Source organism: Orycteropus afer, unplaced genomic scaffold, assembly GCF_000298275.1.
Source record: "Orycteropus afer afer isolate SDZICR_OR568_19922 unplaced genomic scaffold, OryAfe1.0 scaffold00042, whole genome shotgun sequence".
Classification (NCBI taxonomy): Eukaryota; Metazoa; Chordata; class Mammalia; order Tubulidentata; family Orycteropodidae; genus Orycteropus; species Orycteropus afer.
In genome coordinates, this window is record NW_006921629.1 from 4,140,279 (window position 1) to 4,157,099 (window position 16,821).

Consider the following 16,821-nt stretch of genomic DNA (forward strand, 5'->3'; position numbering starts at 1 on the left):
ATTGGCCAGTCTTCCTTCTGAGGAGTGGAGGTAAGAAACAGGCTAACTCAAGGTCCCAGAAGTTTGTCATAAGGTTGTTTGGTGAGCAAGGAATCCCACCTTCTTACATGTGATCATGACACCTTGAGCAGGCTTTTTCATTAGAGGTAGACAGTGTGGGGAAAGGCAGGGAGGCTGGTTTTGGGGTAGGTAGGTAGCAGGGCTTATGCCCCATTCAGGCCCTTCCTATCATGGACGATTCCTTATGTCTTCAGAAGCAAAATGAGAATGGTAACTGTTGTAGAGTACCAGACCTTCACATTTAAAGATAGCTGCAGCCAGACTACTGTCACAGAACACATTTTTAGGGTTCTTAGGACTATCAGCCTTTAAGATGCTCCACACACAGTAGGAGTTTGTTGTGCTTCAACTGGTTTCCAATGGGTTAATTTTAGACACAATGCCTAGTTCAAGGTGGAGAACCACTGGACTGCTGAGTTGTTTCATCCATTTGTAGTGAGTTAATTCCAGCCTGATTTTCACAGGCGCTCTCTGAATTCTAGCGAAACCTGCAAAGGGATGTGAGTCGAGGCTACAGTTGCACTGAAAGTGCTGGGCTTTCTACACTATAAGGCTGGATAATTTAATATTCTAACAAATTCGAGATTTGGAAGCTGAAGGACTCCATACGTAGTTAGTGGTCCAGTTCCAGGGTCTAGCCTGGCAGGAGTTTGTTTCCTGTCCTGGGTCTGGGTGGCGGGGATTTTTCCCTGCTCTCCCGCGTCCCGCCCCTCGCCCCGCCCCGCCCCGCCCCTGGCTTCCTCGTGACCCTGGGTCCCGCCCCCTCAGCCGGGAGCACCCCTGGCTGATTGGCCCTCCGAGGCGTATCCGCGGGCTGGCAGCCAGGCCCGAGCATCACGTGGCCGAGCAGCGTCCAGGGCGCCGAGCCGCGAGTCGCCTGGCATGGACTCTCAGGCCGCCGGGGCCCAAGCGCTGGGGGCGGCCAAGCCTCCTCGGGGCCCGCCTCTGCCGAGCTCATGGGCGGCGCCCCCAAGCCCGGGGGTGAGCGCCGCGCTAGGGCCGTTCTGGGTACCACCTGCGGCCGGGTCGGGAAGTTGGGGGGCTCGCCGCGCCGGGCCGGGCTGGGGCCGCGGAGCCGGGGATGCGCCTGTGGCTCACTTCGGGCCGCCCGCGAACGCGGAGCGGTTTGGGCGCGTGCTCGAGCTCAGAACGGCCGAGCCGAGGGATTGCGGAGCTGCGGGGCTGGACCTGTGACGGCGTGGGCTGGACCTGGGTGGGCGCGTCGGGTGAGGAGGGCAGGCTGCCGGCTCAAGGGGGCAGCACTGCGTGCTTGTTAACCGAGAGATGGTACTGAAGACCGAGAGCTCCGGAAACCGGCTCCTGTGGGGGCTTGGGCGGGAACCAGGTGAGGGTGGCGAGGAGAGAAATATCCCTTAAGAACAGACGTCCATTGGTGGGGATGCCCAGCTAACCCTGAGCGCCAGGTAATGCCACAGGCGGTTTCGTCTTTTATACTTACTGAAACCAGAAAGCCCCCTTTGATGCATAGACTTGTTTTCATTTACGCACCAGACAGCCTCTGGTTTTTCAAAGATCTTTATTATTAGTTACTACCTGCCCTATTTGTGGTCTGTAATCTCTGCTAGACGACGAACTCCTTGAGGATAGGAAGCGTCTATTGAGTGCTGTTTATCCAGCGCCTAGCATAGTGCCTTGCACGTAGGTAATAGGCATTCAAGTATTAATTGAATGAATGAAATACTTGTAAAGGATCAAAGAAGGTTCATAACCAAAGTACGAAATGAAAAATGCAGTGATAGTTACTTCAGAGTGTGCAGAATAGGATGAGACTAATTTTAACCAGGGATAGCAGGAAAGGATGTTCCCTTCCTCTCCAAGGAGAGAGGCTGCTGCGGTCTGCGAAGCCCTGGAGACAGAATGTGCCCAGCACAGGGTTTGGGGCTTGGGTCCCAGAGAGAGGACAGAGAACTATGCTCCACAGGTTGATGGGGATGGGGTTGAACGCCATGCCTGATTTTGTGGAGGGCTGTTGAAGGTTTTTGAGCAGAGTACTGGTGGACTCTCTAAGGCTGGGCAAAATGGGGTGTGGGGAGCAGTTAGGAAGCTCTTGCAGTAGTCTAGATGAGAGACACTGCAGGTGGCACCACTGAACAAGGGTTGTCACCACTGAGGCAGAATGGGATCTTTAAACCCAGGCGTGATTAGATCATGAATACTAGTATTCTCCATGCATAGGTCTCTTGTAGTTACCAAGTGCAGTTTGGAAAAGAAAAGTGGACTTATATTCAATAAACGTTATGTTCTTGGTACATACTAGGTGTTTCTGTAAATGCTAACTCATCATAAGCCTCCTGCTTACAATGAGATAACATCATTTTCTGTTTCCAGAGAAAGAAACCCAGGCATGATGGCTGAGGTGGTATGGCCACCTCACTGGTCTCTGAGCAGCAGATCTGGTATTGAAATTGGTCTTTTCATGCAGGCTGTGAACATTTCTTATTCCATCCAGAAAGAGGTCTTGGAGTCTATACAGTTTCAGGAACTTGGGAGTGATGGACACAGAAATGCATCTGGTTGGCTTTGTGGGGAGAAGTTTCCAATTAGGTCAGAACTATTTCCTTCAGTGCTCAGCATTGCAAAAGAACCAAAGCCCCGCTTCCCCCACGTATCAATCAAGAGATGGAAAACCATACCAGCTATTTGAACAGTTTGATAGGATTGTTAACTAGATGTTAAGTTGTCATCTAAGTAATAGGATAAAAGGTGAACAGGCAGGTTGCAACTGCAGGAAACAGCTACCAACCCTAGGACTGAGGGAACAAAGAGGTGAGGTTGGAATAATTAAAGTTTAAAAGCAAGGCTTTGCAGAGCTGAAATTGTGCTCTCTGAGGAGAGGGCCCTGCCCCAGCCAGTGCTGGGGTCATTGAGCTTAGAAGAAGGGTTCTGAGTTCTTGGGACCCAGGCCTCTGAAGGGAGAGCCCAGTGTTGAGGCTGTTTCTGCAAGTGCTGGAAACTAAATTGGATTTAGCTGCTGCCAGGGGTGAAAAAGTGTTGCTGGGCTGATGTTTACAGTACTAGGAAGAGCAAGTCCCTGCCCCAGAATCACAAAGCAGAATTCTGAAGTATGGCTTTGGAGCTGAGATACAATACCTTAGTGGGCTATGCCCAAATCCCCAGGTAACTGCTGCTTCTTCCTGCAGGTTGGCTTTGCTATGACTGACCACTCTGATCTGAAGGAGAGCGAGACTGAGAAGGCCACGGCTCGATTAGGCAAGTAGATGCCAAGAGAATGGGGTGCATGTTGGGAGGTCTAAGGAAGTGACTAGAAGGGCAGTTGCTATGCTTCTGGTCACCTCTTTCCAGCCAGTCTTTCCCTTTGCTGCTATGTTGCTATCTCTGCCTACTGTGTCAACAGTGCCCTTGTTTGGGAGCCCAGCTAGAGCTTCCTAAAGGAAAGCCCTGGACTTTTCTTTTACTCCAATTCCATCGTTTCTACTGGGAAAAACAGCATGGAACAGTGGAAGGAGTGTCTTTGGAGTCAGGCAACATTGTTTTAAATTTCAGACCTGGGTGAGATCGTCTTGTGTTCGAGCTCTGTGGCCTCAGAACTGAGTCCCTTAGCCTGTCTTCCTTTTTAAATGGGGGTAGTAATACCTACCTCTGAAGGTTGTGCTGAGGAATGGGATCTAGAACTGTGTTGCCCAATACGATAGCCATTAGCAACCAGTGCTCCTAAAATTAAAATGAAATAAAATTTTAAAATTTCAGTATCTCAGTTGCCTTAGCCATATTTTAAGTACTCAGTAGCCACATGTGGCTAGAACTGTTCTCTCGGACAGCACGGATTACAGAGTATTTCTGTCATCACAGAAGTTCTATTGGACAGTAGGTAAAGCACCAAACACATGATGGGTATAATCACAGCAACTGACATACTGAGTACTCACTGGGTGCTTCCTCCCTCCCTCCTTCCCTCCCCTTCCACTTCCACTCCCCTTCTGAACTCTCATAACAGCCCTGTCTCCATTTTACAGATGAGGAAACTGAGGCACACAATAGTTCAATCCATTTTGGCTCACTCACATTTAATAATTATCAGAACTGACTGAACTCAGGCAGTCCCCCTTCTGCCCTTAACTGTTACTTTATTGGTTAGTAGCTGTTGTTATTATTACAGTGTTGACAGCCTGACCTGTTCTGAGGCTGATTCCTTCCTTACCTCTCAAATGGCATCACCATAGCCCTTTATGCTCGGAGATTCCTTACCCTTCTCAAACTTTCTTCCATTGTTTTGAAAGCTTTTGAAAATGTACTTTCCAGCTGCCCCCAAGGTCAGGAGGAAAAGATATGGTGGCTGCCTGTTGTGACTGGAAGCTTCTGCTCTTTTGGCTGCATTCTTGCCACTCTCCCCTTGTCCCTATGCTCACCAAAGACCTGCTCTTTGAGATGGAGGGAGGAATAGAAGAGCAAACATTCAATTCAAGCTTATGAAAAGCACATAGTTTGTCAGAGTTCTTTTGCCTCAATGACATGAATGGTACCTGAAAATATAAACTGTACCTGGCTCTCTGCTGTGAATTACAGGACTTGGCATATAATGGCCTTGTTTAAAGCAAAACATTGAAAATAAATGATCAGCCCTACTTCTGAAAATGTAAACAGAACAATATTATTTTACTGCTCCAGTGGCTAAGAACTTGGTACACTTGTTTTATTGCCCTCTTAGTAAGTCTGCCACATTTTTTTCCCTGGATACATTACAAAGCAAGATATGAGTGATCTTTTATGCCCCCCTCCCCATCCCACCAGGAGTTCCTGGGTAGCACAAATGGTTAAGCTGTAGACTACTAGCTGAAAGGTTGGCAGTTCAGACCCATCCAGGGGCACCTCCAAAGAAAGGCCTGGCAATCTATTTTCAAAAGTCCTTGGAAACCCTATGAAACACCGTTCTACTCTGCACACTGGGGGCTGCCATGAGTTGGAATCTAGATGGCAACTAATAACATCAGCAGCTCCACCCCACCAATTTTTGTGCTTTCCCCACTCCATCCAAATGCAAGGGTAAAACCCCACTCTCTGGTTTGTCAGTAGTTTTAAGACCTCCTTTTTTTCTTTAAATTAATTTCACAGCCAGAGGAGCACAGAGCATCCCTAATGAGAGTGCTGTCCACGGTGAGGGTGTCCCTTCTGAAGAGGAAGGCTTTGCTTTGGATGATGAGGATTCTGATGGGGAACTGAATACCTGGGAGCTGCCAGAAGGGGTTTCCGGCTGCCTGCCCAAGGAACAGACGGCTGATCTTTTTAATGAGGACTGGGACTTAGAGTTGAAAACAGATCAAGGGAATCCCTACGGTAGGTGTGCGGTTTCTAGGGTCCGAGGCCAGGGCTTCTCAGACTTCTCTTTGCTAGCTAGTACCCTTAAAAGCAGACAGTTGGGAGGAGGGACCTGCATCTATGACCTTGGCCTGCGATGTGTTGGAAGTCTGAAGTTTCTCTGACAACTTCTTTCATATTGACAAAAAAATACTTGCCAATTTTGCATTTAACGCTTATAGTATATAGGTTTGTTTTAACATAAAAACAAAGTTACTCTTTCCAAAAATCTTTGGGCAAGTTGAGCAGCTGCAGACAAAAGTGCTTTGTTACCCATTTACTTCCTCTGGACTGTCAAGAACCCTTATTTGAGAAGCATAACTATGGATTACTTTAGAATGAACATATTTGCAGTTCTTCAGGGAAGAGCTGTGTGTGTGTGTGTGTGTGTGTGCATGTGTGCATGCACACATGCATGTTTTCAAACAAAATAAGTGCAAGTGCATGTCCCATAGACACACACACACACACACACATTTTTGGGCTCTCTGCTTCCACCTTACCTCCTCCCTTTAATCTGTCTTTTAAAACTACCTGCAGATGCCGACGACATCCAGGGGAGCATTTCTCAAGAGGTCAAACCTTGGGTGTGCTGTGTTCCACAAGGAGACATAGTCTATGACCCCAGCTGGCACCATCCACCTCCACTGATACCCCATTATTCCAAGATGGTCTTTGAAAAGGGTCAGTTTGATGATGCCGAAGACTGAGTGTGGAGCCTTTCTGCTTTGTGGGTGGGATGGGGTGGGACCACCACATAAAGGTCTCTCTCCCTGTCTTTTAGGTCAGCTGTCATATGTGGTAATCCCTGAGTCTGGGCTGCACAGCCTGGTGTTGGCCCCCACTGTTGTCTTGTTTTTTTCTTTGTGGCTCCTTGGAATGTGCGAGTGTTTGTGTCTGTGTCCAGAGGACAGATTGTGATCTTTATAAATAAAAGTAGAAAAGATTACCTGCTTTGTCTGCTCTCTCCCCACTCACTCTTTAATTAGATGGCCCTGAGCGGGGCCTTGCTTCTTCATTGAAAGTCTGTGGATGATGTGTTAAGAATCGAAGTCGTTGGAGACCTAAGCCTGCTCTGAAAGAAAGTACGTTTTCAGTCTTGCTGCTGTAGGTCTGGCACTGTTGGATTGAAATCCAAGAGAACTTGGTGAGTTAGTGGCTAATTTTTATTCCTGTTGATGGAGAAAATTGAACATTGAACATTTACTTAGTTAACATGGGCTTTCTATTGGCTGGCAGACTAAATGAGAAATTAATTAAACCTACAATTAAATAACCCTTAATTGGTATAAAAGCATTTTAAACTGTACTTTCCTTTTACTCTTTTAATCCTTACTTGTATAACATCACTGTTTTTCTTATTTACCCCATTTTTGATGTTAGTTGCCAGTGAGTTGATCAGCCCTATCTATGTATGGGAGAATATAACTTCTCCATAGGGCTTTTTAAAATTTATCTTGTTACTGTTGAGAATATACACAGCAAAACAGGTACCGATTCCACAGTTTCTACACATGCAGTTTGTCTCTTGAGTGGTGCATTTAATCCGTTTACGTTCAGTGTAGTTATCGATAAGTATGCATTTGTTGTCAGTTTTGCTATGTGTGTTTTCGTCCACATGGACCATTCAGTGACACCGATTACATTATCCGAGTCGTGTAACCACTCTCACCCTCCTCTCCTTTTCTGAGTTGTTCCTCTCCCATTAGCAAACCACTGCTGGCTAAGGTTCCTGTCTAATCCTTTGAGTTGCTGTTGTCAGTTTGATCCCATGTAGCTAGTTCTTAAAAGAGTATAATACTCCAAGCAGACATTTTTTACTTATTTAACCAAACTATTGTTTGGTTTTAAGAAGACTTAGGGGATATTTTGGTCAAAGTTTTAAAGATTATCTTAGGGCAGTAGCTTCAGGGGTTCATCAAGTCCCCATGGCTCCAGAAAGTCTGGAGTCCATGAGAATTTGAGGTTCTATTCTACATTTTCCCCCTTTTGATCATAATTACTCTATAGAATCTTTTATCAGAATATTCAGTAATGATAGCTGGACACCGTCCAGTTCAGGTTTCATGTCATAGGAGGCAGTGTTCATGGAAGCAATTAGCCACACATTCCATATCTTCCTCCTAATCCTGACTCTGCTTCCTCTGTTGCTCCAGGCAAATAGACACCAGTTGTCATGCTTCAGATGGCCACGCACAAGCTTTTAAGACCTGAGGCACTATGCAAGGAACTGGGAGGTAGAACAGAAGCACAAAACAGGTTATTAAGGCTGTTAGATGTCCCATGAAACCACGACCTTACATCTCCAAACCAAGGAACCAAATCTTGTGAGGTATTTCGTGGTACATAAGCAGTCTCAGTAGCTACTGTTTTATTATTATTATTATTATTTTTTGTTGTAAATACATCAGTCACATACTCCATGGGGTTTTTGAGGCTATGACCTTTCAGAAGCAGATTGCCAGGCCTGTCTTCTGAGGCATTTCTGGATGGTTTTGAACCACCAACCTCTCAGCTAGTGTCAAGCACATAACCATTTGCATCACCCAGGGCCTCTTCAGAGTCTTTTTAGAGGTGGAGAAAGCATGACACAAAGTGTATTGTCCTCTCCAAGATCACGTAGCCAGAAAGTGGCAAAACTGGGACTTAAACCCACACATAGCTTTAATACGTCTTCATTGCCCTTGCAAGGGTGAGGGCTGTGCCTTAACGATCAGCCAGAGCAGTTGCTCTTGCCTCTTTGGCAGGCTGAGGGCTTGTCTCTTAATTCCCTCCCACCTGATTGAAGGAATCAAGCAAAGATCTCAGATCCAAAATCTGAGTAAATGTTTCCATGGTAGTTGAGGATTTAATTATTTACACTGTTTTTCAAAGGCCCCCAGAAGTATGTGAACGAGGCCATTCACAAAGGAATTCCTAATAATAGAAGGAAGTAATAAATTTTTTTTGTATGATGATGTGGTTATATATTTTTAAATTTATTGTGATTTAGGTGACAGTTTACAGAGCAAATTAATTTTCCATTCAACAGTTCATATACATTTTGTTTTGTGACATTGATTGCAATCCTCTCTGTGGTTACCCTTTCCCTGTGTCCTTATTTCCTATGCATTCCTGCCCTCTGAGCTTTCTCCCTGTGCAGACGCTGCCCTTCTGACCTTCCATGGTGTAAATGTTTGCTTTATAGGCCTGTCCATTTTCTGGCTGGGAGTCATGGGCTTGAGTTCAATTCCAGGCCTACAGGGTGACTAGCGGCCATAGTCTTGAGGGTTTCACCGGTCTGTCAGACCAGTAAGCCTGATCCTGTTTTCATGATTTTGAGTTTTGTTCCACATTTTTCCCACTCTATCCCAGATCTCCTATTTCGATCCCTTTCTGAGTAGTAGCCGGGCATCATCTAACTCTTCTGGTCTCAGGGTCATGTAGGCTGAGGTTCCCATGATCCACTAGTCCCTTGCACTAATTGTTTCCGTGCCTCTTTGATTTTCTTCATTCTTCCTTGCTCCAGATGAGGAGACCAGTTGTTGCATCTTAGATGGCTACTTTCAAACTTTTAACACCCTAGTCACTACTTACCAAAGGAGTGTGTAGAACAATGTTTTTGCGCAGTATGTTATGCCAGTTGAGCTTGATGTCCCCTGTGACCATGGTCTGAAGCTTGTGGGCCCAGTGACTCACTCCCTCAAGGTGTGGTTGTGCTAAGAACTTATAATAACTTTGTCTCTTGTTAGTTCTGTTATATATATGGACATTTTTATAGCACATACAAATAAATACATATCTAGAAATATCATCTGCCAAATCTGTATATGTTGTTGTTGTTTGCCGTCGAGTCGGCCCCGACTCATAGCGACCCCCCCCTTGGGTTTCCGAGGCAGCATCACTACGGAAGTAGGATTGCCCAACCTTCCTTCTGAGGAGTGGCTGGTGGGTTTGAACTGCCAGCCTTCTGGTGAGCAGTCAAGTGCCTTAGGCACTATGCTACCAGAGCTCCTAAATCTGTATATGGTCATGGGTATATTCCCTTTTGCCTACCAAGTCATGTTGCCTGTCTACCTATGTATTCACTTATAGATTAATTTCTTATTACTGATAATGCAGTGTTGTGTATGTAAATGTTCATCTTTGTTGTCTGTACCTCTTGTGCACCTCTCCATGTCTTCCTTTTTCTTAAGTGTTATGGTGCTGTGTACCCACTTTTGGTATATTGCCTTTCCCTTTACCCAAATCAATACATGTCTCATCTTGCTGGCAATTTTCCTTCCTTTCTCCTCCCATCCCTGGTAACCATCTGTTCTGGTTACCTAGGTGCCACTCTGACAAGAATACCACAAATGGAATGGCTTGAACAAACAGGAGTTTATTCTTTTACAGTTCAGGAGGCTAGAAGTCCGAGTTCAAAGCGCCAGGCTCTTGGGGCTGGGTGAAAGCCCCTCAACCTTGAGCTTCAGCTCTGCCTCTTGGTCCCAGCCCACTGAAGCTAGAGGTATCTCTTCACTCAGGCAGCTACTGGCTGCTGAGGCTAACAAGTCTAACGTCGACAAATAGAATGGCACAGTCCTGATGTTACTAAACCACATGGCAGGCCATTAATTCAAGTCCATTGAAAGTCCCATGGTTGGCAGAGCATGGCAGGCTGCTGAACAATGACACAGCTACATGCAGGGTTCAAGCGTGCTATAAGCTAGAGATCATTCCAAAAGCTGTTATATACGGGAAGCAGACCACATACCCAAAGGCAGCTACTCAGCTGCCAGCTGCTCCCAGTAGATACCACCATGGAGTTGATTACCAGTCTCATCATGGGGAATACTACATCCAGCTGCCCAGCCTCTCAACCAGGCCCAGCCAAGTTGACAAACAAACTTAACCGCCATACCAACAAAGTTTCCGTCTGTGTGTAAACCTTTCCTTGACTTTTTATAATAGTGGATTCATACAATATTTGTCTTTCTGTGATTGACTTATTTCACTCAGCTAATGTTCTCTAAGTTCATCCACACGATAAATTGTTTTGCCAATTCTTCATTTTTTAATGTTGCAGAGTATTCCATTGTGTATCTGTACCATGGTTTGTTGACCCATTCCTCCGTTGGTGGGCATTTAGGTTGTTTCCATCCCTTTGCTATTGTGAATAGTGCTGCAGTGGAGTTGGATGTGCATATGTCTATCTGTGTCCTGGCTCTCACTTCTTTAGGATATATACCTAGTGGTGAGAGTGCTGGATCAAATGTCATTTCTATTTCCAACTTTTTAAGGAAGCACTATATTGTTTTCCAAAGTGGTTGTGCCATTTTACATTCCCACCAGCAGTGTATGAGAGTTCCAATCTCTCCACACCCTCGCCCGCATTTGTTTTCTGTCTTGTTGAGCTCTGGGATGAGAAGATATCTCATTGTTGTTTTGATTGGCAGCTCTCTAATGGCTAATGATCATGAGCATTTCCTCATGTGTTTGTTGGCTGCTTGAATATCTTATTTAGTTAAGTGTCTGTTCATGTCCTCTGCTCATTTTTAAATTGGATTGCTTGTCTTTTTAATGTTGAGGTGTTGAAGTATTCTATAAATTTTAGAGGTGAGTCTCTTGTCAGATATGTTGTTACCAAATATTTTTCCCCAATCTGTAGGTTCTTTTTTCACTCTTTTGATGTGCATTATCATGTAATTTTTAGAAGGTCCCAGTCATCTAGCTTATCTTTTGCTGTTTGTACATTTTTGGTTGAGTGATAGTCTGTTTATGCCATAAATTAGGATCCCTAAGTTCATCTCTGTTTATTCTTTAATGAAAAGACATACTTACAGTTTTAGGTTTTACACTTAGGTCTTTGATCCATCTTGAGTTAGTTTTTGTGTATGGTGTGATGTATGGATCTTGTTTCATTTTTGTGCAAATGGATGTCCAGTTTTGCCAGCATCCATTTGTCAGAGATAATCAGTTCTCCATTTAATAGGTTCTGGCCCTTTGTGAAAGATCAGCTGTTTATAGGTGGATGTATCTGTTTCTGGAATCTCAGTTCTGTTCCAGTGGTCTGTATATTTGTCATTGTACCAGTACCAGGCTGTTTTGACTACCATGGCTATAGTCATGGTTTTGAGATTGAGGAGTGTGAGACCTCCTCCTTTGTTCTTCTTCAGTAGTGCTTTGCTTATCTGTGGTCTTTTTCCTTTCCATATAAAATCAATGATTGGTTTTTCCATCTCCTTAAAAAATATTAAAGAATCTGGATCAGGATTGCATTGCATCTATAGATTGCTTTCAGTAGTGTTGACATTTTCATGATGTTCAGTCTTCCTATTCTTGAGCATGGTATATTCTTCCGTTTATGCAGGTTTCTTTTAGTTTCTGGTAGTAGTGTCTTGTAGTTTTATTTTTACAGGTCTTCTGTGTCCCTGGTAAGATTTATTCCTAAGTATTTTATCTTTTTGGTAGCTATTGTAATTGATGTTTGTCCCTTATTTCCTTTTCAGAGGTGTCTTTGTTGATGTAGAGGAACCCAACTGATTTTTATATGGTAAGCTTGTATCCTGACACTTTGCTGAATCTTTCCAGTATTTTCTCTGTATAGCATCATATCATCTGCAAACAGGGATAGTTTCTTTCTTGCCAATTTGGTTGCCTTTTATTTCTCTTTCTTGCCTTATTGCCCTGGCTAGGACTTCCAGTACAGTGTTGAATAGAAGTGGTGATAGAATGTATCCTTGTCTGGTTTCCTGTTTGCAAGGGGAATGGTTTCAGTCCCTCTCCTTTGAGAATAATGTTGGCTGGTGGTTTTGGGTATATGCCTTTTATTTTTATCATTTGAGGAATTTTCCTGAGAGTTTTCATTAGGGACGGGTGTTGGATTTTATCAAATTACTTTTCTGCATTGACTGATATGATCATGTGGTTCTTTTCCATTGTTTTATTTATGTGATGGATTACATTGATTGCTTTTCTAATGTTGAATCATCCTTGCATACCTGGTATGAATCCCATACTAGGAACTAGGATTATGGTGTATTATTTTTTTATATAGTGTTGGACTCTGTTGGCTAGGATTTTGTTAAAGTTTTTACACCTGTAGTCATGAGGTTGCTCTGTAATTTTCCTTTTTAGAAGTGTCTTTGCCCAGTTTTGGTATCAGAGTTATGCTTACTTCATAAAATGAATTTGGGAGGATTCCTTCCTTTTTGATGTTCTGGAATAGTTTGAGTAGGATTGGTGTCAGCTCTTCTCTGAATGTTTGTGGAGCTATGTGGGCCAGGATGTTTTTTTGTTGGTAGTTATTTTTATGACCTGTTTAATTTCTTCTTTTGTTATGGGTCTGTTCATATTTTCTGCCTCACTCTGTGTTAGTTTAGGTAAGTAGTGTGTTTCTAGAAATCTGTCAGTTTCTTCTAGGTTTTTAAATTTGTTATGAGTACTGTTCTTCATTAAAAAAAAAACCAAAGACCAAACTCACTGTCGTCGAGTCGGATCTGACTCATAGTGACCCCTCATTAGGTTTTGGAGGCGATATCTCTATGGAAGTACATTGCCCAATCTTCCTTCTGAGGAGTGGCTAGTGGATTTGAACTGCCAGCCTTAGGCACTACACCACCAGAACTCCCTAGTACCCTGATATTATCCTTTTTATTTCAGTTGGTTCTGTTGTGACATTGTTGCCCATTTCATTTCTTATTCATGGTATTCACATCTTCTTTTCTTTTGTTAAATTTGCCAGTGGTTTGTCGATTTTATTAATCTTTTCAAGGAACCAACTTCTAGTCTTTTGATTCTTTCTGTTGTTTTTCTGTTACATTTATTTCTGCTTGAATCTTTATTATTTCTTTTCTTCTGGTGACTGTAGGCTTTTCTTGCTGCTCTTTTTCTAGTGGTTGGAGATGTTGGGTTAAGGTGTTGATTTTGGCTCGCTCTTCTTTTTTGATATGTGCAGTTATTGCTATAAATTGCCCTCTAACCACTGCTTTTGCTATGTCCCAAAGATGTTGGCATGTTGTATTTTCATTCTTGTTTGATTCAAGGAATTTTAAATTTTATTTTTTATTTCTTCTTATTACCCAGCAGTTTTTAATGAGCGTGCTGTTCAGTTTCCATACATTTGCTTTTTTTTTATTATCTTGATCTTCCTATTGCTGATTTCTAATTTTATAGCACTGTGATCTGAGAAGATACTTTGCAGTATTTCAGTGTTTTTAAATTTATTGAAGCTTGCTTTGTGGCCTAAAATATGGCCTATTCTGGAGAATGTTACTTGTGTGCTGGAAAAGAAGGTATATCGTGCTGTTGTTGTTTGATAAAGTATATGTCTGTAAGGTCAAGTTAGTTGATTGTATTGTTTGGATGTGTGTCTTTGTTGAGTTTCTTTCTAGTTCTATCCTTCATTTTAAAAAATGGTGTATTAAAGTCTCCTGCTATTACTGTGGAGTTATTTCTCTTTTCAATCCTGTTAAGGTTTGGTTTATGTGTTTTGGGGCTCTTTCATTGTGTGCGTGGATATTTATTATGATTATTTCCTCTTGTTTGATTGATCCTTAATCATATAATATCCTTCCTTGTCTCTTATGGTAGTTTTTGTCTTAAAGGTCATTTTATCAGAAATTACTGCCACTCCTACTTTTTTTTTTGATAGCCATTTGCTTGTTACATTTTATCCCAAGCACTGATTTTTTTGTCTGTTTTTGTCTTTGTGTCTGAGGTGAGTTTCTTGTAGACAGTATGTTGATGGGTCATGTTTTCTTATCCATTCTGCAAATTTCTGTCTCTAAATTGGCACATTTAATCCATTTACTGTCAGTGTACCTGTCAACACTTGTGAATTTATTGCTGTCATTTTGTTAGGTGCTTTTTGTGCTGTTGCTGATTTGTTTGTTCCATATAATTTTCTGTGCTGAGCTCATTTTGTTCATGATTTTTTCTATCATTTTCTTCATTGCTGTTGTTTTAGTATTTGCTAAATATTTTTTCCTTTTGTCTTTTTTATTGTGATGAGAAGGTTCAGTACCTACACTATATATTCCCTGTTTTGCTTTGTAGTTGTCTTCATTTACTAATTGATATCTCTGGTTCTCTGTAAGCGTATTTTACTTTGATACTGCTATATTTGGGTGGTTGTTGTTGTTTGCCGTCAAGTCGGCCCCGACTCATAGCGACCCCTCCTTGGGTTTCCGAGGCAGTATCACTACGGAAGTAGGATTGCCCAACCTTCCTTCTGAGGAGTGGCTGGTGGGTTTGAACCGTCAGCCTTCTGGTTAGCAGTCAAGTGCTTTAGCCACTTCTCGGAAGGAAGGTTGGGCAATCCTACTTCCATAGTGATACTGCCTTGGAAACCCAAGGAGGGGTCGCTGTGAGTCGGGCGACTCGATGGCACATAACAACAACAACATATTTGGGTGGGTTCCTGGGTTATGTTGTTGTGGTAATTAAGGTTGTGTGTCAACCTGGCTGTGGTTTTGAGTGGCTGGGCAGCTAGATGTAAGTTTTCCCCATGATGAGATTGTAATCACCTCTATGGTAGAATCTGCTGTGAGCAGCTAAGTAGTTGCTTTCAGGGTGTCGCCTGCTTCTGTATATAAGGAGAAGCTTTGAGCAAGGTCTCTAGTTTTTCGGCACATCTGGATCCTGCATTTGGCTGAGTCTTCATCTCCGTTTCCTGGACTTGAATCATTGGGCTGCCATGTTCCCTGATGATCTTGGTATTGTTCTGGATTTGAACCTAGAAGCCTGCCATGTTGCCTGCTGATCTTGGGATTGTGCCATTTTACCTGTTTACCTAGGGTTCATCAGCCTCAGCAGTTAGCAGCTGTCTGAATTAGCAGATGCCTCCAGCACCAGTAAGCTTGAAACGAGGCAGAACTGAATGAAGGCCTAGGTCGAGGGACTTTCACCCAGTCTCTAGAGCTGGCACTCTGAATTTAGATTTCTAGGCCCCTAAAGTATAAAAGAATAAATTCCTGTTTGTTAAAACCACCTGTTTGTGGTATTTCTGTTACAGTAGCACTAGAGAACTAAGACAGTTGTCATGTGTGTTAATCATTGGTTGTTGTCTGCTGTTGCTGGTTCTCTGTTTCTAGCATCTCTTCTAAGGTTGATCTGAATTTTACAAATTCCTTTAATTTTTGTTTATCTGGAAATGTCATTATTTTGCTATATTTAAGGGACAGTCTTGTTGGGTATATAATTCTTGATTTGCAACTTTTTTTTCATATATGTCATCCCATTGTCTTCTTGCCTACATGCCTTCTGCTGGGAAATTAGAGTGTAGTCTTATTGGTTGCCCTTTGTAGGTAACTTTTTTTTTTTTTTCCTGTGATGCTTTCAGGATTCTTTCTTTGTCTGTGTCTTTTGAAAGTTTGATTATGATATGTCTTGGTGATTTTCTTTTGGGGTCTACCCTGTTTGGGCTTTGTTGAACTTCTTGAATGCATACCTTCTAGTCTTTCATCGTGTTAAGAAAGTTCTCTTCCAACAAATGTTCAATCATTTTCTCTCTGATTTTATTTGTCTCTTCCTATTCTGGGATTCTGATCACATATAAGTTATACCTCTTGATGGTGTCCCACATAAATCTCAGGCTTTCTTCACCAATTCTGCCTTCTGTTGATTCAGTACTACTACTTTGCCCTTTTAATGTGTTATATATTTCTGAAATCTTAGTATTAATCTTCTGGATTTCTATTTACTGTTTTTGTATGGTTTCTAATATTTTAATTGATTTTGCCAATTTGTTCTTACATTGTTTTCCTAAATTCTTCTAGAATTTTGTCTGTATTTTTCTTAATTTTGTCAGTGTTTTCCTTTATCTCCCTCTCAATCTGTTGATGGTATCTAAATGTAATTCTTTTGAATTCTCTATTAGATAGTTCCAATGCCACTTCTTCCTCAGGGAGGTTTTCTGGTTCTGTATTCAGGTCCCTTGTTTGTACTACTTTATCTTGCTTCTTTGTGTGAAGTGGGATTGTCAGTTCAGTTGTCTGCAGGACATTGTGATGTCATTGTATTTATATATAATTGGTGATTATATGTTGGTGTGATTCGCCCAGGTTTGGGTTTTTTTTTTTTTGGCTTTATTTTGTTTTGACAGATCCAAGTGAGTGGGACTGGTGTACTACTGTATTCACTAGTTTGGCAGCACTCAAACACTCACCACCTATCTCCTAGTAAGTGTGATATAGGATGAAAATGTGTGCAAAGAGGTCTGTTAACTGTTCATGTAGAGCAGGTGAGGGAGCATTGGGTTGGTATTTGATGCCATCTATCATTGATAGGTGGTGCAGAAGCAGGTGGTGGCCCTTGCTTAGTGGGTGGGGGTGCCAGAGGTGCAGATGTGGTTGTGTTGTGTGGGCACAGTTGCTGTCTCCTGCCAGGTGGGACAAAAAACAAAAAATCCCCAACAATACTAAAAAATAAAAACAAGAAAACAAAAAATGCAAACAGCATAAATAATGA

The 16,821-nt window shown here is 42.7% G+C and overlaps 1 protein-coding gene across 1 annotated transcript; it reads left to right on the forward strand.

Moving 5' to 3' along the window:
- Positions 1-942: 942 nt before the first annotated feature.
- On the forward strand, positions 943-6,104 carry COPRS (coordinator of PRMT5 and differentiation stimulator). The gene is made up of 4 exons (XM_007937340.1): positions 943-1,041; positions 3,222-3,291; positions 5,152-5,373; positions 5,935-6,104. Exons 1-4 carry the CDS (start codon positions 943-945, stop codon positions 6,102-6,104), a joined length of 561 nt encoding a protein of 186 aa, XP_007935531.1.
- The last annotated feature ends 10,717 nt before the right edge of the window (positions 6,105-16,821 follow it).